This window comes from Amphibalanus amphitrite, unplaced genomic scaffold, assembly GCF_019059575.1.
Source record: "Amphibalanus amphitrite isolate SeventyFive unplaced genomic scaffold, NRLGWU_Aamphi_draft 000813F_arrow, whole genome shotgun sequence".
Taxonomy (NCBI): domain Eukaryota; kingdom Metazoa; phylum Arthropoda; class Thecostraca; order Balanomorpha; family Balanidae; genus Amphibalanus; species Amphibalanus amphitrite.
Window position 1 is genome coordinate 51,150 of NW_024882307.1, and position 27,008 is coordinate 78,157.

The window sequence follows — 27,008 nt, forward strand, 5'->3', positions numbered from 1 at the left end:
AAATTTCACACATTGTCCAAAATTGATGTACAGAAAGCTACTCCAAGCGATGTGGGGCTACGCGCCGCGGTTTTTTATTCATACGCAAAAACGCGACAGGGTGGTAACATATGCCCCTCCCCCCACTGGGGCGAAGGTTACGCCGTTAACCGATATTGATGTAAGTAAAATGCACTTTGCAGCGGTCTTTGGATGAGTGAATACAGGGCTTTCGCAGTTACACGCTTTGGCGCAGCGCTTGTGGTGCGCCCAGGCATCGTGTAAAAATTAGAGTTGATATCCATAGTTGATACGCCTTGGTTGATGCCAGGCATTTGCAGGACGGCAAGTAAAATGATCTGGAATCTTTCCACCATGACTTTGGTTTTTCGTTCTATAAAATCATAGGTACCTACAGCTCTTCAAAGTTCTGTTTTGTCAGAGGTGTCTCTTTTATAGGTATGGCTAGCTAGTGACCACACCTTTTTTGTCAATGGATTAAAATATTTGTTTTTCATTGATTGTAAAGATTGCTTGTGCTTTCAAAATCCATTTGTAAGATATGCATTAGGTACATATATTTAGCAGCCAATACATGTAATAAGCTACTCGCACATTGATTTTTGCTTGAATTGCCGAACAAAACAGGCCACTCAGGCGGCTTCTGCCTCGGTTGCGGCCCCCGATGCTGTTGCCGGCGCCGCGGTAGGGAACTCCATGCTCCCTGTGAACGGCTGCGGCCCCGGCGCGGCGGCAGGCGGCAGCACAGCGGCGGCGAACGGCTGCAGCTCTGACCTCCAGAGCGTGCCGATCAGCACCGCCAACAGCACCATCAGCGCCACTGTGATGCTGAAGAACCAGCGCCACTCCTGCAGCGTCCCCTGGAGGCGGCAGGACGGGCAGACAGCGTGTAGGAGACGGCTGATCGGAGCGAATTCAGTTGAGATATGTGCTCACAGGCACTATGGGTATGCTGCCACGAAAAAACACGCTTTGCGAAAATAGAAATACTTTATAACTCTGAGACTACCAACAAAATACCATCAAATACCTAACATACGGCCTAACCGCGTTACCTAAGTGCTGCAATAAGAAAATATCAAATAAATATGCATCTCTGTTTCGATGCATTGGCCAAGGCCCTCACCTACCACAAACTACCATTCAACAATGTTCAAATGATAAAATCAACCCGTGGCCCACCGGTCGCTGCTCACTCACATTGGGCGTCATCGCGGCGGCGACCAGGGGCACCAGGAAGCCCGGTGTGTTGCCGATCGAGGCGGCGATTCCGCAGATGATGCCCGTGTACTGGGGAGCGAGGTCCCCGGCCGCAGTCACCGGACCTGCCCAACGGGGTCGCAAAACATTGACAGCCTTGTAAGAGCTGATTTTGATTAGGTGGTACGGAATACACTTGGTATGTACCTTCTGTCTCACGCTGACGTGGGTCATCGTGTATTGGTTTTGTGTGTTCCGATGATCATTTTAAGCAAAGCATTGAAGTCATCTAAGCATTCATTCAGTCATACATACAATCAAAAAGATGTCATTCATTCATTCATTCATTCATTCATTCATTCATTCATTCAGGAACGGTTTAGGCCACTTCTTGGTGGAGGTCAGGTCAAGGTCAGGTCAAATTGGGTCAAATTTCAAAGTTGATATTTTTGCATAAAATGTGTATCGATTCGATGCAGCTCGTCACGGGGAGTTCAATGGTGGTCTTTGTTTTGCGCTACGTGCTCTAGAATTGCCAAAATTGAGAAAAAAATTTGACGTCATCAATTTTGAACATTTTTTCCGCTATAACTTGGCCCAAAAAACAGGTTTTGATCTAAAAATTGGTATGTAGATAGAAGAGCGCAGGGACTATCACATATATTCCGGTTTTGTCGAAATTAAAAAAAAAACTTTGGGATTTTTTTTTTTGCGTTTTTCTAATAAAAATGAACTTTTTTAATTTTGGAGGGTCAAAACCTTTTTTTTGAAAATCCGAGATCCAGTTTTATAGCGCCTTTTTCTTCTACACGACCATATAAAGAACTCTGAAATTGCTTAGTAACTGTAGCTCTTGTGAGCGTTTCAAGATTTCATGTCTTTTGCTCATTTTTGCTCGAACATGACCTCAGTTTGACCTCAATAACTCCTGACCTAAGGTGACCTAAGACTTGAAATGTTGTGTGGAGGTGTCCACAGTCACACTGTCCAATTGATGCTCGGTAAGGTACTGAAAATTTGGCGGCGCTGCGCGCCGCCGTTTTCTTGCTATTCAGGAAAAACCACAGAGGGGGGGGGGGGTAAATTGGACCCCCCAGCGGGGCGAGAGTTAAGAAGAAATTACCTGGATGAGTGGTCCGACCTCACCCGACCCGGCCTGACCAAGCCCGTAACACTTTCCGCAGTCTTATGTAACCGCTCGGCCGGTTGATCTATTTGATGCAGCAGCATTCTGCCGTAAACAATAGCCATTAGCCACATCCTTTTAGTATGTTTGATGTGATTTCTTTTTCTTAATTAAGCTTTTTATGTGTATGGATAACTTCCACCGCACGTGACGCGTGCCAAATCGGAGGCATTAAACTTGTGCCACTTACAATAACACCGCAATTATTGGGCCAATTACGCTGAAGCCTGTGTCGCATAGATAGAACGACACCGGGCGATGCATTTTCATGTGCATTTTCATACTCGGTAGAAATGCTTCTGCACATTTGCACATGCTGGGGTCACTTCTTCGCTGTGAGAGTGGCTGGGCCGATTGTGCTCCAATTGGCAACACTCACCGTCACGCTTGACATTTCCAGCAAAAAAAGATTAAACAATGATAGCTAAAATCTAGGAGCTACACTTTTAGCCACTATTTGTCTTAGGATTTCTAAGTTATTCTAGAGTTGCGCAAAATGCTATTTAATTGTTTGATACGCTCGGGTTTAGTGGGTTTTATCAGGTCAAGAAGAATCTACGAGTTGAAAGGGGTTCAGAAATATGGCCAAAGACGATTTCGACTTTGTTGAGAGGATATCGGAAAAAATAAATTACCGTGCTTGTCAGTGTCGCATAAGCAAGAAAGGTTTTGGTTCGTGTTAAATACAACATGGCCATGAGGCTCGAACTCACGACATGACACTCAGCGCACGCAGACCACCCACCCAGAACGCTACGAGCACGTATTGCCCTCCGCGCGTATTTCGTTTTTGCAACCAAAGGAAGGCGCTACCCGGATAATGCTCGCGTGGTGCAGGGTGTTCCTTACCAGCACTGGTTACCAGACAAGAAGCCCCCACTGCCACGGAGGAAAGCAGCACACCAAGAATTCGCTGACTGGCCGGCAGAAGAATCAACACTGCCATACAACACGAGGGCAGCAGAAGGCCTGAAATTGGTCATGTTATTGTCAGTATATAATGCAAAACATTCCGGGGATCAAAAGAACAAGTTAAATGCCGAGTTTAGTTGATACCGATAAAATCAGTGCACTTCTTTTTTATTGTTCGTAATTGAACTTACTTATGCCCAGCTCCACACAAACTAGCGCAGTTTGGTTTAAAGCAGGGATGCGGAGCCGTGGAAATTTCAAACGGCTCCGGCTCCGGCTCCGGCTCCGGAGAAAAAAATCGGCTCCGGCTCCGGCTCCGGCTCCGGGTGAAATGTTATGGCGGCTCCGGCTCCGGCTCCGGCTCCGAGTAAAATGGTCCGGCTCCGGCGGCTCCGGCTCCGGCGGCTCCGGCTCCGACTCAGTACATCCCCTATGCAATCAATTAAATACGGGTGGAAGAAAAATTGGATTGGTTATACGCGTTATCCTACTCTTGCCATGACCGGCTCACCGCGTCCCCGCGCAAACGCACCTCGGAGAGAACTGGCAGAACAAAGGACTAGGAAGCGATGGCATTGGAAACGCAGTCGCCGCAAATCGGAGTTCACTGAACCATCGTAAGCTGACACCCATCTCGGCTGCATTGGGGGGTGGGGGGGGGGGATGGGAAGAGACGGTGCTGGGAGTCGCAGTCCACTGCACTGGCTTCAAAACAATGGCCGTCACCTGATGACCGGTCCTCATGTTCTGGGGATGCAATAGACGTGAGGGGGGGAGGAGCAGACAGGAAGTTGATTGCGTACTGTGGGATACTGGGGATATTCGGCTTTTTCATTCACTTGATGGCCCATGACGTACTATTGGTCTCAAGATAAGGGCCCAGGCGACCTGTAGTTTTGATGCGGTGAATATCCTTACCCTCGCCACAACTCGGGCCGAGTGCACCCCTCCTCCCAGCCAGCGCCACCCCCACTCGCATTGTGGCGAGGATGAGGGTATTCACCGCATCAAAACTACAGGTCGCCTGGGCACTTATATTGAGACCAATAGTACGATATGTTTTACTGCCTTGTACTTCTGTCAAACCGAACTAGGTCAATTATTTTTTCCTCTTCAAAAAATAAAAAGGAGCCGGAGTCGCCCCCTTTTTTGGCGGCTCCGGCTCCGGCTCCGGCTCCGGGCTATATTGTTTCACGGCTCCGGCTCCGGCTCCGGCTCCGGGCAAAATATGCCGGCTCCGGCGGCTCCGGCTCCGACTCCGGCTCCGGCTCCGCATCCCTGGTTTAAAGTTTAACATTTTATTTGATATTGACCGTGGGAGCCGAAAACAACACGTACATTTGGTAACAGAAAAACACTAGGGTGACCCACGTGCTCCGCAACGCGAAAAGGGATATTTTCGATCGGCGGGTGTTCGGTTGTTCTTGTGTCGGTTGGGTTATCTATCCATTTCGGTCGATTGCTTTTTGACGGCTAAACGTTTTGGTTTGTGGAAAAAATATCCACCGCATCAAGGTGCCTGTGTCTGATAAGCATGCTTTCCACTTCAGAATCTGTTAAATGTGCTTTATAATTTAGGCGCGTAGTTTTATGACAAATGAAAGGCGTAGATAATTTTCGCTAAAAATCGTTTTGCAGAGGTTTAAAACATTTATATTTTTAAGAATACTGTTGCTTGTCATGCAAACGTGATGATTGGATCTTGGAGAGAATTGAATGCTCTTTCCAATGATAGCATTTTCAATTGTCAAACGTATCAGGTTAACCCGCGCCCTGCTGGGGGGGGGGGTGTTTGAACACCCCCCTTGTGGTTTTTCGCAAATATCTCAAAAACGGCGGCGCGGAGCGCCGCCGTTTTTGGTACACCTTATCATACATCAATTCTACACATGTTGTAAAAATTTCAGACCAAGGTCATTCAAGGTCAGGTCACCAGGTCACTTGAAGTGACCTCACCTCATAAAAAGTTTCAATGTCTGTCATAGCTACACCGAGTGACCGATCGCTTTGAAACTTTCAGCGATTGCTAAGAGCAATAGCATGTACAAAATGTATATCTCAGAATTTTGATATCGATGACCTAAGGTCAGGTCAATTTTGCGACCTCCCCATTATAAGTCAATGGTAGAAAATTGAAATGCGCCTCCTTTGGACGAAAGACATTATAAACCCTCCCAAACACTGAATTACAAGTGGTTTAGACACACTGAACATGAAAATGGTGTCCGTGACCCCAGTTTATGCCCTGAGGTCATCTTAGGTCACGAATGGTATCTAACAGTTTTTCGCAAATAACTTTTGATAGAGGCATGCTAGAGCGATGAAAATGCCTTAGATGTGTTCAGCTCGACGATACGGATCGACTGATATGCAACATGACCCTTTCTGGTCAGGTCATGACCTTGACCTGAGGTCAAATTTTCAAGTTGACCTTTCAAGGTCAAGTTATAGTTCATTCGATGCGTCTTGACGAGAGGAACACGATGCCGGTAAAAGTAAGCTCGTACAATGCTTGGGTCAAAAGTTATTGCAGAAAAACTGTTTCCGAAAAAATCGGCTATTTTTGGAGTTTTTGCCCCCTGCAGGAAAAACCGTTGACGTTAGGTCAAATCTGAGAGAATTACTCAGAAAGGGCGTTAATAGGGCTATCGAATGCGCTTTTCCGCGGCGCTGTAGCTCTATTGGTTCCCGAGTTATGCGTTGGCTTCTTGGAAATTTTCGACATTCGACCTGGAAATCGGCGAAATTTTGCCTTCAATGACCTCTGGTGACCTGACCTTTGACCTGACCAAAAAATTGACCGAAGTGATTTCCTCATTATTTTTGACGCTCTTTCGAACGCCGCCTTCCGCGTATCGCTACGTGGCCCAGGAGCCGAGTTAGAAGGGGGGGTGTTCAAACACCCCCCCCCCCCCCCCAGCAGGGCGTGGAAATCCAGGACCCCCAGCAGGGCGCGGGTTAAGCAGCAAAATCCGTGTAATTATTTAGTGGCACATTTTGGACAAATACCATTTAATTCAGCGATTTTTTCCTCATTGTTTTTGATCAATTAGCTTTTCACAATTTTTCCATGAGAGACGGTACATTTTTATTGCTAATAGGCGCTGTTTCAACTCATTCCGTCTGACGATCACCTGAAATTAATATAAATTCCAAAATCCGTCCAAAACGTCCATTTTTCAAAAGAAAGTGTCCTCCCGGTGCACGTGACACGTGCCAACCCCTGCACCGCACATCATTCGATAGCCCGTTCGATTCTCTACACGATGCTGTTTTCCCCGTACCGGTCGGGCCCACGGTTACCGAGATATTGCACCGGGACCGGACCCGTGTCGGGCAAATTTGGCTGTTTTCGCCCGTTTTTGCCAGCCGATTAATACATGTAAAGTCTATGACGCGAATTTGCACTTTTTGGGCACGCGCCACGCGCTCGCTATCGATCCGATCGAGCTGAGACCCATCAAAGGCACGTTGTCCATCCTTGTTCTATGAGTTGCGCAAACTTCAGCGCGGTAGGTGCAACGGTGTGACCTGTAACCCGCGCTACGTAACACCATGTCGCGACCTTCGTAACGTCACCACAAATAGTAATATAGACAAGCGGCTGCGCCACTTGCTTCGCGGCGTAGCCAGAAAATGCGGCAGCAGCCAATTTGCTTCCGAATGGTGTTTGATTTAAATTGATCTGTCGTCTGGAAGCAGAGCTGTGGACGGAAACGTGCAGAGGAAAATTTTGAACATAATAATTATTCTGAGGGCTTAGGTGGATGAAATTTGGATCATACGGGGTCAATTCAGGTCAAGCTGGTTATCCCTGGTCACACTGGGTTAGGCCAGGTCACCTTCGGTGAGGCCAGGTCGTATAGGTCACCACGTCACATTGGATCGGCCTATACCACACTTCTACTACTTCTACTCATACCACTACTCCTACCACTACCCCTACCACTACTCCTACCACTATCCCTACCACTACCCCTACCACTACCCCTACCGCTACCCCTACCCCTACCACTACCCCAACCCCTACCCCTACCCCTACCACAACCCCTACCACTACCTCTACCACTACCCCTAACACTACCCCTACCACTACCCCTACCCTACCACTACCTCTACCACTACCCCTAACACTACCCCTACCACTACCCCTACCACTACTACTACCCCTACTACTACCCATACCACTACTACTACCCCTACCACTACTACTACTACCCCTACCAATACCCTACTACTACCCCTACTACTACCCCTACCACTACCCCTACCACTACCCCTACCACTACCCCTACCACTACCCCTACCACTACCCCTACCCTACAACTACCACTACCCCTACTAATACCCATACTACTACCACTACCCCTACCACTACCCCTACCAATACTACTACCACTACCACTACCACAACACCTACACCTACCACTACCACTGGGTCATGTGAGGTCACAAACTATCAGATTAACTGATTAACTAAAAAAGAGTTCCTAACCCTTCTCCTACTCGTGTCATTCCATTATTCTTAATCGTATTTGGTTGAAATGGCGCCTAGTGACAAATGTGGCGCATTGCGACAAAAGTGGTGCATTTATTCCTGTCGTTTTGCCATGCATCCTTCCACCGAATTGCACCTTTATCGGACCATATTTGACAAAGTTTTGCGATTTGCGGCAAAAATAGCGCATGTGGACAAATGTGGCGCACTGCGGCAAACGCGGTGCATTCGGTTAAGCGCATTGAAAACTGTCTTTATTTACCGAAAATCGACACCTTCATTCGCCTCTGTTTATCAAAATAAATAACTTGGCCAATCTGCAAATGAGAGGCACCCGCCGCCGATCGTCATGCATTTTATTGTCAAAGGCGATTGAACCCGGCTGCCGATGCCTTGAAGCAAGCTTGAGAGCCGAGCAAAATTTGGAGAAAAAACACCTTTTTCCAGCGCGTGCCACGTGCGACCCATCCACCCCCCGGGACTCGAACCTCGACACTGCACGTGCGCGTGACGTCATCAGAATCAGAATCAGAATCAGAATATATTTCATAACGAATCCATCGAATATGGTTTTTCATCGTCACACGTCAAAGGTTGAAAACATACGAGGTAAAATACATTCAGGCCAATACAATACACCGCGATACTTGATCAGGTCGGAGGGGAGGACGACTCCGGTAGCGTCTCAGGGTTGATTTGAAGTGGCGAGTGTTTGTGTCGAATGGCAGCTGGTTGTACTGCTGGACAGCACCGTAGCTGAGACGCCTGCGACCCGACTCAGAGTGTATCCTCGGTAGCGTGCGCTGAGAGGAGCCTCTCGTCTGATACACGTGGTCTCTACTGGGGCCGATGCACATAGCGATGCATTCGGGACTACCGGTCGTGATGGCAGCATGGGTGAGACACAGTCGGTGATACGTGACAAGGCCACGCGCGTCTAACCAGTTCAGGTCACGGAGAACGTCCGCTACATGGTCGTGCTTACGCCGGCCGCTAACCACTCTGGCACCAAAGTTTAGGAGCTTCTGTACTCTATGTAGCTGCGTTGCATTACATGTACCGTAAACTGAGATGCAGTATCTAATGATTGATGTCACAAGAGCCTGCACGATCGTCACGACAGCACTTTTCGGAACTACATGTTTGGCATGCATCATACCAAGAAGAATGCCCGTGCACTTTGATGTTACATGGTCCACATGCGACTGGAAGCTCAGATAATTGTCCATGATGACACCCAAGTTCTTCACTACTCTAGAGTCGGGTATGGTGGTTCCTAGGAAGTCTAGTGCCACTGGCGGTAAACCTCTCAGCATAGCAGGTGTACCGAGCACAAGTGCCTGGGTTTTGGACGCGTTTAGTTTCATCCCGTTTGAACAAAACCAGTCGTACACACTGACAAGGGCCTGCTCCATGCGGACAATTAAAGCAGGCAGCTCACTTTTCTTGCCGCTGACAAGCAACTGTGTGTCGTCCGCGTATTGTACCACTCGGACCCCGTCGGGCACAAACAAACTGAGCTCGTTCGTGAAGATGGTGTACAAGACACAGCTGAGCGATCCGCCCTGGAAGACCCCGATGGAGTTGGGCTTAGCAGCGGAACACATGGGAGTGCCGTCACCACCGATCACTTGCACTTGCTGAGTGTGGCCGCGCAAATAGTCTCCGAACCACTCTGTGTCTACGCCATACAGCGCCAGCTTATCGAGTAGTCTGGCGTGCGGTACCACATCGAAGCACTTCGATAGGTCAAGTAGCACGAGCACAGATATCTCGCGACAGTCCATAGCGCAGAGGACGTGTTCGGTGATGACGCTGAGAGCGGTCTCCGTGCTGTGACCCTTCCGATATCCGTGCTGGGCGCTGGAGAGCAGCTTTTGGTCTCCAGATACTGAGTGAGCTGGAGCTGCACTACTCTCTCAGTAATCTTCATCACTCCCGGCAGAATCGAGATTGGGCGGGTGTTGGCTGGAGCTGAAGGTCCTTTCCCCTTCGGGATTGGCGTGACAAGCGCGTGTTTCCACGCCGCCGGCACCTGACAGGTCACCAGGCTCGTGTTGATCATGTCGAGCAGAATCTGTCCAGTACCCCAGAAGTATCTCCTGAACATGTCGACACTGATCCCGTCAAGTCCGGTTGCTCTAGACGGCTTCATGGACCACAGGACCAGACACAGCGTGTCAAGATCGATGGGCTGTGGCCGGAACCCACTTGTCGTCACTCGTGGCAGGCGGACGGGCACCGGTGCAGCAGGTCTCGGGACGCTGGCGGCAGTGGCAGGGCCAATGCTGACATAATAGTCGTTGAGTGCATCAGGGGTAGCACTGGGCACGGCAGTTTCCTTCTTACTGCCAATGATAGGCCGCAGCACGCGCCAGACGCTGCCCGGCCCCGCCTTGTCCAGTTCGCGCTGATAGTGGGCAGTCTGGTCTCGCCGTATCGCTCCGCGGCACTGGCGGTTCAGCTCCTTGTAGCGGTCGCGCTGTCCGCCTGCCTGGAGCGCCTGTCTCCGCTCGGCTAGCAGCTGGCGGGTGTCAGCCGTCAGGGGCGGCGCGCCGGGTGGCGACAGCCGCACTCGGGTGACCGGGGCCACCCCGTCGAGCTGCGAGAGGAATATCGCGCGAAATTCCTCCCACTTGTCGGCAGGTCGCTCGCGCAAGAGCACAGGACTCCAGTCCGCTTCGGAGAGCTGCAGATTAAACTGCTCAGAGTCGACTTTCTGCAGGCATCTCCGCTGGACAGTCGGTCGGGACGGTCGCCCCGCTCCACCGCAGCGCAGCACCAGCCGTGTGAAGTCGTGCGGGGTGCCGTACTGGCAGCGGGTCACCCCAGCACGTGTCACCAGGTCGGGCCGGCTGGTTGCGATGACGTCAAGTAGTGAGTTGGCTGGTCGGTAAGTCGGGTGCTCGGTGTTGGCGATCCGCAGGCCGTACGTGGTCAGCAGGCGAGTCAGCCGGTGGCCGGGCGAGTCAGCAGCAGGCTTCAGCAGGCAGCAGTTCAGGTCACCGGCTAACACCAGTGTAGCGCCGGGGTGACTCGCAACCATATGCTGCACCTGACCTTCTATGTCCTCTAGGTCTGACGTCACTTGTGCTGCTGAATTCCGCGGCACACGGTACACGCTGGCGAACAAAATACCACGGTGGTTTCCTACGAACACTTTGGCCCACAGTATCTCGATATTAGAGTTCGGCACTCCGGTCACTGGCGTAGGTAAAACCTCCACCCGGTGCGCTTCACGGACCAACAGAGCTACACCACCGCGGCCGCTGGCTAGACCGCGACCGTCCTGTCGGTCACTCCTATACAGCCGGTAGCCACTGACCGTCAGGAGACGGTTCGGAACGTTAGGGGACAGCCAGGTTTCACATAGGACAAGCACATCAAAACCATACACGTCACATATGTCAGTGCGCAAGTCGGGCAGCTTAGGTTTAAGTGATTGAACGTTGAGCTGCCCCACCATCACAGAGCTTGCGGTGTAGTCACCGTGTCGGTGCCAGGTCACTCCTCCCCTCCTCCGCCGCGGTCGAGTCCTCTTCTGTCCTCCCCTCCGACCCCGGTATCGGGGTCGGGGTCATCAACACCCTGCGAAAATTTCAGCCCCATCGACCGCACCGTTTGACCTGTGCACGGCGTCAAAGCACCCCTCTGCACGGTGCAAACAGACAGAAACACATACCTACAGACAGAGTTTCATTTCACAAATAGTATAGTAGATAGACAAGCGGCTGCGCCACTTGCTTCGCGGCGTAGCGATAAAATACGGCAGCAGCCAATTTGCTTTCGAATGGTGTTTGATTTAAATTGATCAGTCGTCTGGAAGCAGAGATATGGACGGAAACGTGCAGAGGAAAATTTTGAACATAATAACTTAGTTGGATGAAATTTGGATCATATGGGGTCAAGTCAGGTCAAGTTGGCCATCCCTGGTCACACTGGGTCAGGCCAGGTCACCTTCGGTCAGGCCAGGTCGTATAGGTCACCATCGTCACATTGGATCGGCCTGTACCACACTTCTACTACTTCTACTCATACCACTACTCCTACCACTATCCCTACCACTACCCCTACCACTACCCCTACCACTACCCCTACCACTACCCCTACCCCTACCACTACCCCTACCACTACCCCTACCCCTACCCCTACCCCTACTACTACCCCAACCACTACTACTACCCCTACCACTACCCCTACCCCTACTACTACCCCTACTACTACCCCTACCACTACCCCTACCACTACCCCTACTACTACCCCTAACACTACCCCTACCACTACCCCTAATACTACCACTGCCCCTACCGCTACTCCTACCAATACTACTACCACAACACTACCACCACTATCGCTGGGTCATGTGAGGTCACAGACTATCATATAAACTGATGAACTAAAAAAAAGAGTTCCTAACCCTGCTCCTACTCGTGTCATTTCATTATTCTTATTCGTATTTGGTTGAAATGGCGCCTTGTGACAAATGTGGCGCATTGCGACAAAAGTGGTGCATTTATTCCTTTCGTTTTGCCATGCATCCTTCCACCGAATTGCACCTTTATCGGACCATATTTGACAAAGTTGTGCGATTTGCGGCAAAAATAGCGCATGTGGACAAATGTGGCGCACTGCGGCAAACGCGGTGCAGTCGGTTAAGCGCATTGAAAACTGTCTTTATTTACCGAAAATCAACACCTTCATTCGCCTCTGTTTATCAAAATAAATAACTTGGCCAATCTGTAAATGAGAGGCACCCACCGCCGATCGTCATGCATTTTATTGTCAAAGGCGATTGAACCCGGCTGCCGATGCCTTGAGATCCGAGCAAAATTTGGAGAAAAAACACCTTTTTCCAGCGCGCGCCACGCGCAAACCGTGCACCCCACCGACTGCAGACCTGCAGCAAAGGCACACGCCCGAAGCGTCGTCTACGCGGTGCGCAAGTTTCAGCCACCTCCTCGCAACCGTTTGACCTCCACGCACCGATAACTGACCCCATGTCACCGAAAATTTCACCAAAACTGCGAACTGCAATATATTGGGGAGACCAAGTGCGGACAGACAGAAAGACAGACAAACAGACGGACTGATCTCAAATAGTAATATAGACAAGCGGCTGCGCCACTTGCTTTGCTGCGTGGTAGGAAAAAAATGCGGCACCAGCCAATTTGCTTTCGAATGGTGTTCGTTTCAAATCGATGTGTTGGCTAGAAGCATAGATATGGACGGAAATGTGAAGAGAATTAAAAAAGAGCTGTTCTGGGGGCTTTGTTGGATGAAATTTGACTGATACGGGGTCAAGATGGGCCAAAGGGGTCAGCCCCGGTCACTTTGGGTCAGGCCAGGTCTCATAGGTCACCTCTCGTCCGATGGGATCAGCCCGGGCCACTGTTCTACTTTTGCCTCCACCACAACCCCTACCCCTACCCCTACCACTACCACTACCCCTACCACTACCCCTACCTCTACCCCTACCTCTACCACTACCCCTACCACTACCCCTACCTCTACCCCTACCTCTACCACTACCCCTACCACTACTCCTACCACTACCCCTACTACTACCCCTACCCTTACCACTACCACTACCCCTACCCCTACCCCTACTACTACCCATACTCCTACCCCTACCACTACCCCTACCACTACCTCTACTACTACCCCTACTACTACCCCTACCCCTACTACTACCCCTACCACTACCCCTACCCCTACCTCCTACCAGTACCACTACCACTACCCCTACCACTACCCTACCACTACCCCTACCACTACCCCTACCCCTACCCCTACCCCTACCCCTACCCCTACTCCTACCCCTACGAACACCGCTAGATCATGTCAGGTCACAGAATAATTGGATCCAATCAGTACTAAAATATCAGACTTAAAGTGTTCCCAGCCCTGCCCTTATTCGTACCATTCCATTGCGCTTAATCGTATTTGTCGGAAATGGCGCTTTGTGGCATATGTGGCGCATTGCGACAAACGCGGCGCATTTTCACCCGGCGATTGAGCATGCATCCTTGCACCAAATTGCACCCATATCGGACCATATTTGACAAAAACTGTGCGATTTGCTACAAAAATGACGCCCTAAGGTAATTGTGGCGCATTGCGGCAAACACGGTGCATTTGAAACTCGTATCACAAACTGTTGCCATTCAACGAAAATCTTCACATTCTCTCGCCACTTTTTATTCAAATTAAAACTTGCCCATCCGCCAATGCGAGGCACCCGCCACCGATCGGCATGGATTTAGTTCACAAAGTTTGTCGACCCCGGCTCTCAATGAAGATATACGAACCGATCAAAATTTCATTGGCGTTCTTCCAGCGCGCCCCACGCGCGAACCGTGCACCCCAGCGAGCCGAAACCCAGAAAAGGCGCTGACCCGTTACGTCACCTATAAGGTGTGCAAATTTCAACCCCCTACGATATACCGTCTGCCCTGTAGGCCGGCTAAATTGAACCCACTACACGGCGTGGCGGACAGACAAACAAACAAACAGATGGATCCTGTTCAAATAGTAGTATAGATGCTTACATAGCTTTCTGTATAAATAATGAGAGAAAAATTTAATATCAACGTACAATTTTGAGAAAGGGCATTATGTAAAGAAAACCTTTCTCCCGAAAAAAAATAGGGTTGCAGGCCTAGCTCAGAGTTCATTCCTGACTTAAAAATAATATTCCTTTTCGTAGCCTATTCAGTTTCCTGCGTTGCGATGTTCTTACCAATCATTGACATGATTTTTCTTCCGTTGGTTTTGGAGATGCCTCTGTTGACGTGTAGATAGGCAAACATTTTACCGCCGAGGACGACAAACAAACACATACACAGGCTAGGCAGCGCAGACAGAAAACCGTTCTGAAAAACAACAGCATGTGAGGATGACAGGAGCAGAATAGCAGGAAGTATCAATGAATTGAATCAGACCTTCATGAATCGATTGGGAGGAAATGAATGATGAAAATGGTACGCAGTGTCTGATCAAATGAAACCACACCTTTTCATAGAACAAAGTAGCCTCGTCATTAATATATGCGTATATTGCGTATGTGCTAAGTTCCGAAACTAGTTTTCTTTTCTTTTTTACGCATAGCTTCACAACTGAAATAACAACGCAACGCTCTTACTTCTTCAATGTCAAAATCGAACCCTTCTTTCATGAATGTTGGTAGTGTGATGTTCATTGCTGCGAAGAACCAAGCAACCACAAAGTAACTGAGGGATATGATCCACACTTGGAGATTTCTCATCAGGACACACAGCGATACTGGCAGCACCTGGAATAAAGCAGATACGTATTTAGCGTGTTGTTTTGTGGTTTTGAAAAAGGAAAGCAAAGGCACCGACCATTTATCGACCACCAATTCAACGATCAGAGCGCCTATTTACAATGGCGGCATGCCTACATAACATAACTTGCCCGTTCGGCAAATCCGTGTGGTAGTATGTGAACAAATAACGACAAGGTAGGGAATGTATCATACAATGGCGACGTTCATTTCGCTAAATGTAAGCACTAGTGGTGCCAATTTCATGAAATTTCAATTCCAATTCCGATCCAATTCCAAGAAATTGCCAAGTAAATTTCCAATTTTGTCCAAAGCGGGGGCTATTCCAATTTTTAACGATTTTTGCATTTTTTGCGTAAATTTTAAAAGTGTTTAAAAGCGTTTTAAAGGCCTCCGTTTTAAAATTTTAAATTTTAAAGGCCTTGTGTTCCGATTAATTTCCAAAAAATGTTAAGAATTCCGTCCAAATTCCGAATTGGAATTGGACAAAAATTGGAATTCCAAGAAAATAAATTCCGATTGGCACCAATAGTAAGCACGCAGATCGTGACCATGAATAGTTGCAACGTTTTCAAAAAAATTGGCAATGCCTTAAAATATCACCGAGCAATGATGATGCATTTTCTAAACCTGTTATCACCAACATCAATCACACTGAAGCCGTGCAATGGCAGTTGCATATTCTCACTGGAAAGGTAAAAGAGCGGTGCTGCCAAGTATATAGTTGCCCGATGATAATGAGTTGTAATATTCTACGGCGTAATAACCTTCATGCCTATGCTCTGGATCACTTGCTAGCTCTTTAATGATACTATTGAGGGCCATAAATTTAAAATATCGGAATAGTTGATATGGAGCTAGTGGGGCGGCACTCCTCCTTTCATTACGCGAACAGTCAACAGGGTCTTATAGTACCATTACACAGCGCGGTTTAGTGTATTATAACTATGATAACGCGGTACCTATTATAGTATATGGTACACCAGCACCAAGGGATATGCACACATGGGTTCCAACCCAATGTCCCTTAAAATTCCATTAGCTAACGAAGAAAAGAGAAAGTAATAAAGGTAGGATACGGGTAGTTTCAACGGCCTCCATTAGCGAGAAGTCACACATGCAAGTGACAATTACGCCATGCCGTAAAACTCACCTGCTCTTTGTTGGACCTAGAATCACCGTTGTGCGATGCCAGGAAGCTTTTCTCGACGCCAGAAATAAAACGCATATGTTGTGGCGTTTCATTTAGCATGACGCATGCTAATATGGCCCAGAGCGCTAATCCGAGCCCTGAAGACGAGCAAGATATTGCTTGTGAGTCTCTGGCATACGCAAAAGCTAAATCAGACTAAAGCGGGAACAAGTTCTCATATTAAATGTGCATGTATTTACATTAAATTATGCTTAATATTAGCGCAACGTAAGCAAATAAGGTGAACAAGATTATTGTTAGCCTGATAATTGGAATGGTTTTACTTCAGTTCGATGAGTCACCTGATCCATAGTAGATGGCGGTCCAGCCTCCCAGCTGGTGCTGCTGGCACAGCGTGCTGCTGAGAGGGAACGCGGCCGCACTGCCCAGGTAGGTGCCGCTCCAGGCCAGGCCGAACAGCAGTGGAAACTCGCCAGCACCGCTCCAGTTACGGATGACGACGTTGAACGCAGGAAAAAACACGGACTGGACGAGACACAGACACGTCGTCAACAAAATGTGATCGGAAGGGGCATGGACAAAATGCTACATATTTCACGACGGGATTTTCGGTAACTTTCCGATACTTTAGGGGGGAATTAAGCCTAAATGCCCCCCCCCCCTCCCCATACGGGTGGCGTGGCAGGGTCCGCCTGGCCACTATCCCCACGGGGCACGGGTTAATGGCTTTGAAGCACAGATGGCGAAAAATTGAATCAGATTGATCGCCTAAAATGTCTTATTTACATATAGGCTTCAAACGCTTCCCAATTTTCCCAAGAGAGTTGATACCATGCCCTACTACCGACCTCCTTCTCGTCCCCCGCCCCCCCCCCGAACTGCATCATTCTCACTCGTGCGCTGATCTTGGTTGCTGAATGTTAACCCTCGCCCATGTAGGGGGGGGTTGGTGCAACCCCCCCCCCCTGAGGTTTTTCGGAAATAGTGCAAAAACGGCGGCGCGCAGCGCCGCCAAATTTTGGGTACCTTATGGGGCAAACCTTGCGCATCTTTTGATAAAAAAAATTTGACCGGGTCATGTCAGGTCACGGAGTTATGACGTCACAAAGGGAACAGCCTCCGGCCGGATTTTCACAAACTGAGTGCCAACGCCCGAGGTTTCCTGCTGGTGGTACGGAGATCGGTTGATGGATCGTGATGAAACTTCCCATGCATGTTGGGGCAAGTATTGGCTATCATATGGTATAAGAAACTTGACCGGGTCAGGTCAGGTCACGGAGCTATGACGTCACAAGAGGAACAGCGTCCGGTACTATTTTTGAAAAGCGCCCGAACCACTATTTTGCTAATTCTTGTCACCTCAGTGGGAATATGCAGCAATATTAGCTTCTATAGGGAGCAAATGGACCTCCCAAATCCAAAAATACAATCAGATTTCAAAAATTTAAATTTTGATTTTTCGAATTTCTGCCGCCGACTGTGACCTTGCCGACCTCCGGCGCTCCCAACGCGCCATTTTTAGAGCTAGGGAAACGAAATACATACCAAACGATAGAGAATTGATCAAGGAACACGATAGTGAAGGTTTCAAGTCGATATCTCCCACCGTTTTGCCGCAATCGCCGCCGAAAGTTGAAAAAAGTCTATTTTTCCGAAAATTTGACCTTTGACCGGTCAAAAGTAGGTCAAATGTTGACCTAGGACCAAAAAATATACCACCAATCGCGAGATCTCGGCGAGAGCAATCCGTTGGTCTTTTCCGCTAAGCTCTACGACGCTCCGTTTTCAAACGCCAAGGGGGGGGGTCGCACCAACCCCCCCCCCCTGCATGGGCGAAGGTGGCAGATCGCCGTTTACGGGCGAGGGTTAACTTTAACCCTCGCATGTGTGCGGCGTTTGCCAGCTTGTAATGTGTAGGGGGGGGGTCGGTTGGACCCCCCCCCTTGCCGTTAGGCCCCTGATCGAGCTAGAGCTTCGCGGAAAAAACGAGCGTGTTGCCCGTGACGAGAGGAAGCCGATGATACCCAATTTTAAGGTCCTAGGTCATTGGGTGACCTTCCAGGTCAGGTCAATGACCCAAAGTCGGGAAAATCGGGACCTGTTAGAAAGTCGTAAAGTGTGTCTGCTAAGGGGTTTTTCGGGGTGCTGATCACGAATATCGTGTTGGTTTTGATCACAGATGATGTCTTTAAGCATTTAGACCAGGTCGGGTCAGGTCAGGTCAGGTCAACCAGTAGGCATCGTGACGGGTATTCGTAGTACGTGTAAACCGCCTCTGACAGCTTCGTAACATGTTACGAAGGCACCAAAAATACTTCGTAAATGTTCAAATGGCTGCTAAATTCGAATTCAGCTCCAAAAACTAGCCTAGAAACATGTACAGCTCGAAAAAGTGAGCCGAGGTCACCCGAGGTCACCAAAGGTCAATGACCTGACCTGACCTTCAGGTGACCTTGACACCCACCCTAATGCATGGAAGCAACATCAAATCACATGTTTGAACGTTTGAAACCACGAAAAGCTTGCAAACGCGCGGCTAATGCGAGCCGACATACGCAGAATCGCGATTCCGGCCAAACATGGTCTCGGAAAAGAGGTCACAGGTCAAAGGTCATTTGGGTCAGGGTCATGAAATTTTCAGGGTAGGTGTAAAATTGATCAATGTGAGGGTACTGAAAGTTTCGTCGCGATCAGCCGCTTTTTACGCGAGTAATTCGCGAAAAACCATGGGGGGGGTCCTCCCCCTATACATGCGAGGGTTAAATCCCGATTTTATGCAATGATTTTATCTAAGTTTATTTCAATATTCCATGCGATGCGATTGGAGTGCTTTTTAGTTAATGCATCATTATTTTTGTGTTCACATTCATATTGTGAATAATGTATCACAACGACCCAAACGTGCAACTAATCTGTTTGAAAGCATATCATAGGGTAAGGATTATCAAACAATATCACTAAGTAAACATGAGCGGTAGCAGCTCTGGGCTGAGGTTCTTCAAGTTGAGCAGTTCGAGCCGCCGTGTCGTCAGCTGCTGACGCTCTTTTGCTCGCTCCGCTTGGACATGTCTCCCGCGCCGCTGTGTCTGTCCCTGCTGCTGATGGTGCCACAGCTGGTGACGAGCTCAGAGGCTCGGCTGGTACCGGTACTGCCTTGGGCCGACCACGGCCGCGGCACGCTGGCCACCCCGACCGCCGGTAGCTGTGCCCAGTGCGGCGTGCTTTGCTTGCTCCAGCCAGGCTGCCGTGCTGTAGCGTGCTCCGAAAACACCGAGACAGGCACTTGTCAGTTGATTGGGGACAAGATCAGGATTTGCGACCCAGACTGGATAGAATTCGATTCGGGCAGAGCATGTTTTATTCTTCTGATGGATAAACTTGATTGTACCTCATCGAAAGCCGCCTGTCGTAATTTGCGCTCTGGCTCCGAGCTAGCATCAATCCACTCGGAGGAGGAAAATAACCTTGTCAAGTCGCTAATTCCGAGAGCAGGAGCCTACATCGGTCTGGAGCACACAGGTCCGTCTGCGACTCGGGAGTTTCGCTGGCTGGACGGCACCTCTTTGGACTTCACGTACTGGCGAGATGACCAGCCCAATGACAAGCCGACAAATGACCTCTGCGTGGCGGCCCAGACTGGGGATGCGTTTTGGCTGGATTTCCCCGTTACATCTGGAAAGTATCTTTACAGACAGATTTGTAAATACACCCCATAAACGCCGCAGCATCGTGCCCGTGGCCTGGTGACCGTATATGGCCGAAACAAGCCCAATGAGAAAGAGGATGCAAGAAAATAAGAAGAATAGAGGAATAAGCCCTGACAAAATGACAAAGCAAGGTCAAGTAACATCAATCTGTGATTGAACGATTTTGTTATACTGCCGTCACTTGTCTATTTCTGTTGAAAGAAAAGCAAGGATGGAGAAGGTACTTGAGCGAGGAACATGGCTAATGAAAATTGAAAATGTGTAATCATGACATTTTCCTCGGTAATTCACAAAAACTAAATATGTGCTGAAAAATATGCTTATGGTGATATTTCAGTCGCAAGCCTGTTTCAAACATTTATTGTATCGAAAGATCATCTTTCTGCGATCACCTTCGGCACATTTTTTTTAAAAAGGCCTGTGGCTGAAATATCCCAATACAGTATATTTTTGGCACAAATTTAGTCTTTTTTCGTTAATTATCAAGAAAAGGTCATTGGTGATGCCTACATTTTAAACTTATAAAGGAAGGATGCTTATAAAAATGCTATGAAAATGCCTCACATTGGACTTACCTGCACACTGCACAGTAAAAATCGATGTAGTAAATCGATCCAATTATCCCCAAATGTTTACTGGAAGAGGATGATAAAAGAAATGTATCTATTAACGTTTTCTTTATAAAAAAAAAAATTGCCGAATGGATGATTATGTGGCCTGTGGCCCCCGGTGCTAGCTAAGCAGTGCTTGCTGCGAACGACACCGGCACGGATCCACCACCCGACCTTGCCCGCGCCCAGTTTACCGGTAGTGTTTACCAGTTTACCGGTAGAGAAGTGATGTACTGTTTGTGGATGGCGGCACGGTCCTCCAGAGTCTATTGTGGCCCGTTCTGGCCAGTTGCCAGCTGGCGTAAAACATAGACATAGAAACGCGGGTCAAACCTTGTGGAGCTCCCCAGCCACGAACTCGCTGCCACCGAGTTAGGAGACGGTCGGCCATACGACAGACTTATGTGATTGGCAGCTAAGCCTGTTCTACGCACAGCTCCCTTTGCATTCTTGAAGCTGTTCGATCTTTTGGTTTGATTTGGAAGTGTATGTGTTTTTGTGTGGTTTGATTACTATTTCGTTCAACATGGTTGCTATACATCTGAATCAGATATGTATATCTGCGCCTGCTTACACATGCTGTTGGTTAAATACAATTAACCTTCGCCCCAGTGGGGGGGGGGGGGCATATGTTACCACCCTGTCGCGTTTTTTGCGTGTGAATAAAAACCGCGGCGCGTAGCGCCGCGCCGCTTGGGGTAGCTTTTGGTACGTACATCACTTTTGGACAATGTGTGAAATTTTTGACACCAGGTCATGTCAGGTCAGGTCACCAGATCAAGTTAACTGACCAAGCCTAAAAAAGTTTGCAATCATGTCCAGCCTGCAGTGTTTGTCAGAATGGTTTTAAACTTGGTGGATTGCATGCTGTTATGGGCGCCTACAATTTGTATATCTCGGATTTTTTTTTATATCCGTGACGAAGGTCAGGTCAGTGGCGTGACCTTTCCATTACAAGTCAATGGAGAAAAATGAAAATGCCTCTAGATCCGTGTGTGCGCATAGGAACAGTCCAAATATTTCAGAATCACAATGATTTAGTCCACTCGTTATGACCAAGGTGTCATTTTTGCTGATAGCCTCCAGAAAGGTCATCCGAGGTCATTTGAGGCTACAAACAGTTTTTTGCCAATAACTCGCGATTGGAAAGAGATAGAACGCTGGGGATGGTCTCATTGTGTTTGTCTTGTTGAGACGCATCGACTGATATGCAACATGACCTTTTCCGCTCAGGTCATGACCTTGACCTGAGGTCAAATTTTCAAGTTGACCTTTCAAGGTCAAATTATAGTTCATTCGACGCGTCTCGGCGAGGGGAACACGATTCTGGCAATAGAAATGTCGTGGCTTTTTGTAGTCGAAAGTTATAATCGAAAAACACTTTTCGTAAAAACAGCTATTTTTGGAGTTTTTGCCCTCTGGAGGCTAAACCGTTGACCTGAGGTCAATATTGATAATGACCTTTTCAAAAGAAGAGTTCAAAAGCTATCGATTGCTTCTTCATGCGTTTTTCTAGCTACCATAGTTCCTGAGATAGCGGCATGTTTTCTGAAAAATATAATGACAATTGGCAAATTTTGACCTTTGATGACCTCTGGTGACCCCAATATTGCTCTGACATGAAAAATGACGAAAATGCTTTCAAACGTACGCATTGAGAGCTATCGACTGCTTTTTACTGCGTCTTTCTAGCCCTCTTAGTTTTTGAGTTAGAGGTGGGTGGTAACATATGCCCCCCCCCCCCCCCCTAGGGCGAAGTTGGCTGAGACCGCCACTGGGGCGCGGGTTAATGCATACTTTGCGGTGCGTTATCGAATTCCGGAGAACCTGTACATACATTACTGACGCGAGCTTGCTCTAATCACCAATGCAATTGACCGTGGCTTAATCGAAAACCAATGCACATGTTTTCACGCTGGTTTATACCAGGGTATGATTTATACTCTAAGAATGTCATTCCCGAACGTACGTACGTACATACGTATGAAGTAAGTAGGCTGATAATGGTTGCCCAGTGTCCGTGTACAAGCCAGATTTTAGCAAATTGTTTTTCAGTTACCATTTCAATATTCCATGCTAAGCGATTGGAGTGCTTTTTAGTTATTGCATCATTATTCTTGTGTTCACACTCATATTGTGAATAATTTATTCCAACGACCGCAATATACAAACCAATATGTTTTAAAGTGTATCACAGGGTAAGGATTATCAAACAATAACTCAAAGTAAGCATGAGCAGTAGGGGCTCCGAGGTCCCTTCAGCGTGACAGTTCGAGCCGCCGTGCCGTCAGCAGCGGACGCTCTTTACACTCGCTCCGTCCAGACAAGTCAGCATGTCTCCCGTTCGGCTGTGTCTGTCCCTACTGCTGATGGTGCTATCCATGATGACATCATCAGGGATGGCCAGCTCAGAGGGTCGTCTGATACCGGTAGGGGAGAACGGGGCGATTTGGCCGCCCTTTTGTAAAAACGATATTTTGAGAAAACCAGTGCGCGTTTGGTCGATTTCTCCATGGAGGGGTGTGGGGCGTTCATTTGTTGTTCCGGCATATTACTTGCATCATGCCGGGACATCTCGTTTCGGTAGTAATTGACCGTTCTTTCAAAGATTGCACGGCGGCCAAATGACCCCGGTACCGGGGTCATTTGGCCGGGGGAGTGGGGTCATTTGGCCGGGCATGTGATTCAGAGATATACCCATTACAGAGCTGAGACAACCTGAAATATTGACGCCCAAGATTGTGCTTAACTCATGAATTCTGGATTGACTTGACGCATGACTGATGTGACGATCCAGATGCCCCAATGCTGACACAAATGATGAGCATCGTGACTCATCTTTGATTCGCCTGAAATCCTTAATTTTTCAAAAGACTAGGCTTACACTCGATTCATTTGAATCAGTGCAAGTGAGGAGCAACATTTGATTTACGAACTTACGACTCATGAGTTGAGCACTGCCCAGTGATAACAACAGCCAACTGTAATGGCTGCCAAATCGTAGATTGCTTTAGACGACAATCACACTGCAAAAAAAGTTATTTGTGTACGAGTTGTTTGTTTATTTCAAACTCTGTCGTAAACATGAAATATAAACGATTCCAGCAGGCCCCGTCTTCGACCCAGCATTTAAACACATCCACTGTAAAATACGGTCCCGACGGCATGGATGTCCAGTCATCACTGCGCTTCACTGTTTTTCACCTTTGCGCCCCTGTTTCTTCGACGGTCCAGCTCCCGACGTTCGATGGTTCGACGTCCAGCTCCCGACGTTCAACGGTTCGACGGTCCAGCTTGTGGACCCCGCTTTTTGCTCCTCGCCATACGTGCCTGTTGCTTGCCCTCCAAAGCCGTCCGCTCCGGGCTGTTAGTCATGATTTTAGAACGCCCTTTCTTCCGACCGGCTTTTTGAACGTTGATGCGCACCTGCGGAAGTGGTCGGATGGACTCTGGGCTTCCGACAAGCAACTAAGACACGGCGACAGCAGGCGGCTGGAGCACGGCCGCGGCAGGCAGCTGCAGCACGGCCGGCCCCGGGGCTGGCGGCTGGAGCACAGCCGCGGCAGGCGGCTGGAGCACGGCCGGGGCCGCGGCGTGCTTATCTGCCGTCACCATCTGCCGCCGGGTGCCGAAAGCCAATCAGCGGACACCTTGGTTAGGTCGTCCCTTGCATTTTAGACTCCGCCGCATTACCATCCTTAGTGGCAGAACTTAGCCAGCGCAGCGCGTCGCTCGCAGACTAGGCAAAAAATCAACTGAGTCGCTGGGCGGCCAATTCGCCCCGTATGGGGCGGCCAATTTACCCCAATATGACATTTTTAGGAAAAGAGGTCCGCAGACAAGCAAAAATTGTTACTTAAACTTGCAAAAGGGTCAGACAGCTCCTTGAATTACCAGATTGTTCTACCAATAGAGTTAAAATGTTGATGCCACCCAAATAAGGGACACCATGCAACTTTTCGTAAAGAAGAAAAAGTTACGTTTTTTAGCCAAAATTCAAATATCGTTGGCTTTACAAAAAACTGGGCGTCGCCGAGTTTCCTTAGTTTCTTTCCAAAGTAGTTCTTATGACGGCGGATGAAGTCATATTAAAAAATAATCGCTCGGGACCGTCAAAACGCGTAGGCATGGGGCGGCCAAAGTGACCCGGGCGGCCAAATGACCCCGCTCTCCCCTACTACACTGGAGCGACCACGGCCGCGGCACGCTGGCCACCCCGGCCGCCGGCAGCTGCGTCCAGTGCGGCATGCTTTGCTTACTGATGCCAGGCTGTCAAGCCATTGCCTGCTCTGAAATCGCTCAGACAGGCTTCTGCAAGCTGCTTGGAAACAGGACCAGTACTTGCGATACAAACTGGATAGAATACGCCATGGAAGGGACCTGTTTTTCCTTTTTATTAGAGAGACTGGATTTTAACGCATCAAAGGCAGCATGCCGCCAACTACGTTCTGGCTCTGAACTAGCCTCAATCCACTCGGAGGCGGAAAACAACTTTGTGAAGACGCTACTGAGAAAGACTGGAGCCTGGATCGGTTTGGAGCACACGGGACCGGCTATTTCTCGGGAGTTTCGCTGGCTGGATGGCACCCCGGTCAACTTCACCAACTGGCGCGACGATCAGCCCAACGACAACCCCCAGAACCACGTGGGAGTGGTGGCCGAGCAAGACACCGGCCTCTGGCTGGACTACACCATCCAAGAGGGAATGGCAGCTTACAAACAGGTGTGCAAGTATACCCCATAAGTCAGCAACAATTATTCGTGATTTGGTGACACCGGAAGAAGGAAAAAAGAAAGAAAAAGATGCTAAACATAATAAAGATTAACTTGTAGAAAGAAAGAGGGAGGGAAGAAACAGCACCTGCTAAGTTGGCTGGCAAGTCGTGGAAAGAAAAGAGGACGTGCGGAGCTGGTGCTGAACTTGATATCGAGCTGTGGACAGACACTAATAGATCAACATTTTTTTTTTGAATTTTGGATGATAAACACTTCTACAGAGCGATTTTTATGTCAAAACAATAAAAGAATTGTCATAATTGTGTCTTAAAGTACTAATTATGATATACTTCTGGTAATTTCATTCAAGTCAGGTTTTTACTTCATCAGCACCAACCTTTTTGATAGAAAAATCGCACTCATGTATGCCTAACCCGCGCCCCGTAGGGCCACCGGTGGACCCTACCACCCGTAGGGGGGGGGAGGGGGAAGTAGGGTCCGCCCCTAAGATCTCGGAAATTTACCGGCCGATTTTCAAAATTCAATCGGTGTTCGATAGCCCCATTGGGAAACTATCTTGTGACCAAATTTCATTGACCTAGGTCAAACCGATGACATCGCAGGTCAGGTCAAAGGTCGGATTTTCACCGTTCACAGGCATTTCAAGAAATGTGTTGTGAAATCGAGTAAATTTGTAAGTTATTGAAAACCATCGATGGTACATTGTTCGTTAAACATATACTTCGCTATCTGGGGTCACTGATACCAGGTCAGGTCACAGAGGTCAGGTCACTGGGGGTCACAATATGAAAGTGTCATGTGATGCATGTTTTATGGTCCATTTTACATGACAAATGCGATTATGTGGGTCAGGCAGCCTTTGGGGCCAGCTTAGGTCACATTTTTGGTGAAGGTCAGGTCAAGGTCAAGTCAAATCAGGTCAAATTTCAAAGTTAATATTTTTGCATACAATGGGTATCGATTCGATGCAGCGCGTCACGAAGAGTCCAATGGTGGTCTTTGGTTTGCCATACGTAGTCTAGAATTGCCATAAATTGAGTTTGAAAATTTGACGTCATCATTTTGGAACAGTTTTTTCGCTATAACTTGGCCAAATAACGAGATATCAGTCTGAAATTTGGTATGTAGATACAAAACGGTAGGTTCTATCACATATATTCCGGTTTTCCGAAACTCAAATTTTTGTGGATTTTTTGGCTAATATATCCAAAAAATCGCTTTTTTATTTTTGGGGGTCAAAACTCAAAATTTTTCAAAAATCCGAGATAAATTGTTGTAGCAGTATCAATTCTACACCTTTTATGTCCTGATCATTTTTCTCTATCTTTAAAGCTGTAGGCCTGATAGCTCTTCTCGCGAAGGTCTTTTTCGGTCGAAAATGGCAGAACCTGACGTCATTCCGACGTCATTTGTGGCCAACCTATCATAGCCTCAGAAAAAGTTGTTGGTCACAATGTGTAAAATTGATGCTCGTAGGGCCCTGAAAGTTTGGTGGCGATATCTCCAGCCGTTTAGGAGATATCGACGGAAAAGGACAGGGAGGGCCGTTTCGCCCCCCCCCCCTACGGGGCGCGGGTTAAGATGCATGACGATTCGTAACCTACGAGATATGGATATATTGCCATTTGTAAACTCGTACCTTCATTTTGTCCCACACCTCTCAGAATGTCATTGAAGGTGAAATATTTTTGTTTGGTATTG

General features: G+C 48.3%; 1 protein-coding gene across 1 annotated transcript in view; it reads right to left on the reverse strand.

Annotated features, from left to right (window-relative positions):
• Positions 1-531: 531 nt before the first annotated feature.
• The window catches only part of LOC122366520 (sialin-like), an 84,319-nt gene continuing 57,842 nt past the window's right edge, over positions 532-27,008 (reverse strand). Inside the window, exons 5-11 of the mRNA XM_043338868.1 lie at positions 16,594-16,777; positions 16,253-16,389; positions 14,938-15,087; positions 14,536-14,668; positions 3,236-3,355; positions 1,201-1,325; positions 532-860 (exon numbers count right to left, since the gene is read on the reverse strand). Of these exons, the coding sequence (XP_043194803.1) occupies positions 633-860; positions 1,201-1,325; positions 3,236-3,355; positions 14,536-14,668; positions 14,938-15,087; positions 16,253-16,389; positions 16,594-16,777 (1,077 nt within the window). The 3' untranslated portion in view covers positions 532-632. The remainder of the gene's footprint in view (positions 861-1,200; positions 1,326-3,235; positions 3,356-14,535; positions 14,669-14,937; positions 15,088-16,252; positions 16,390-16,593; positions 16,778-27,008) is intronic.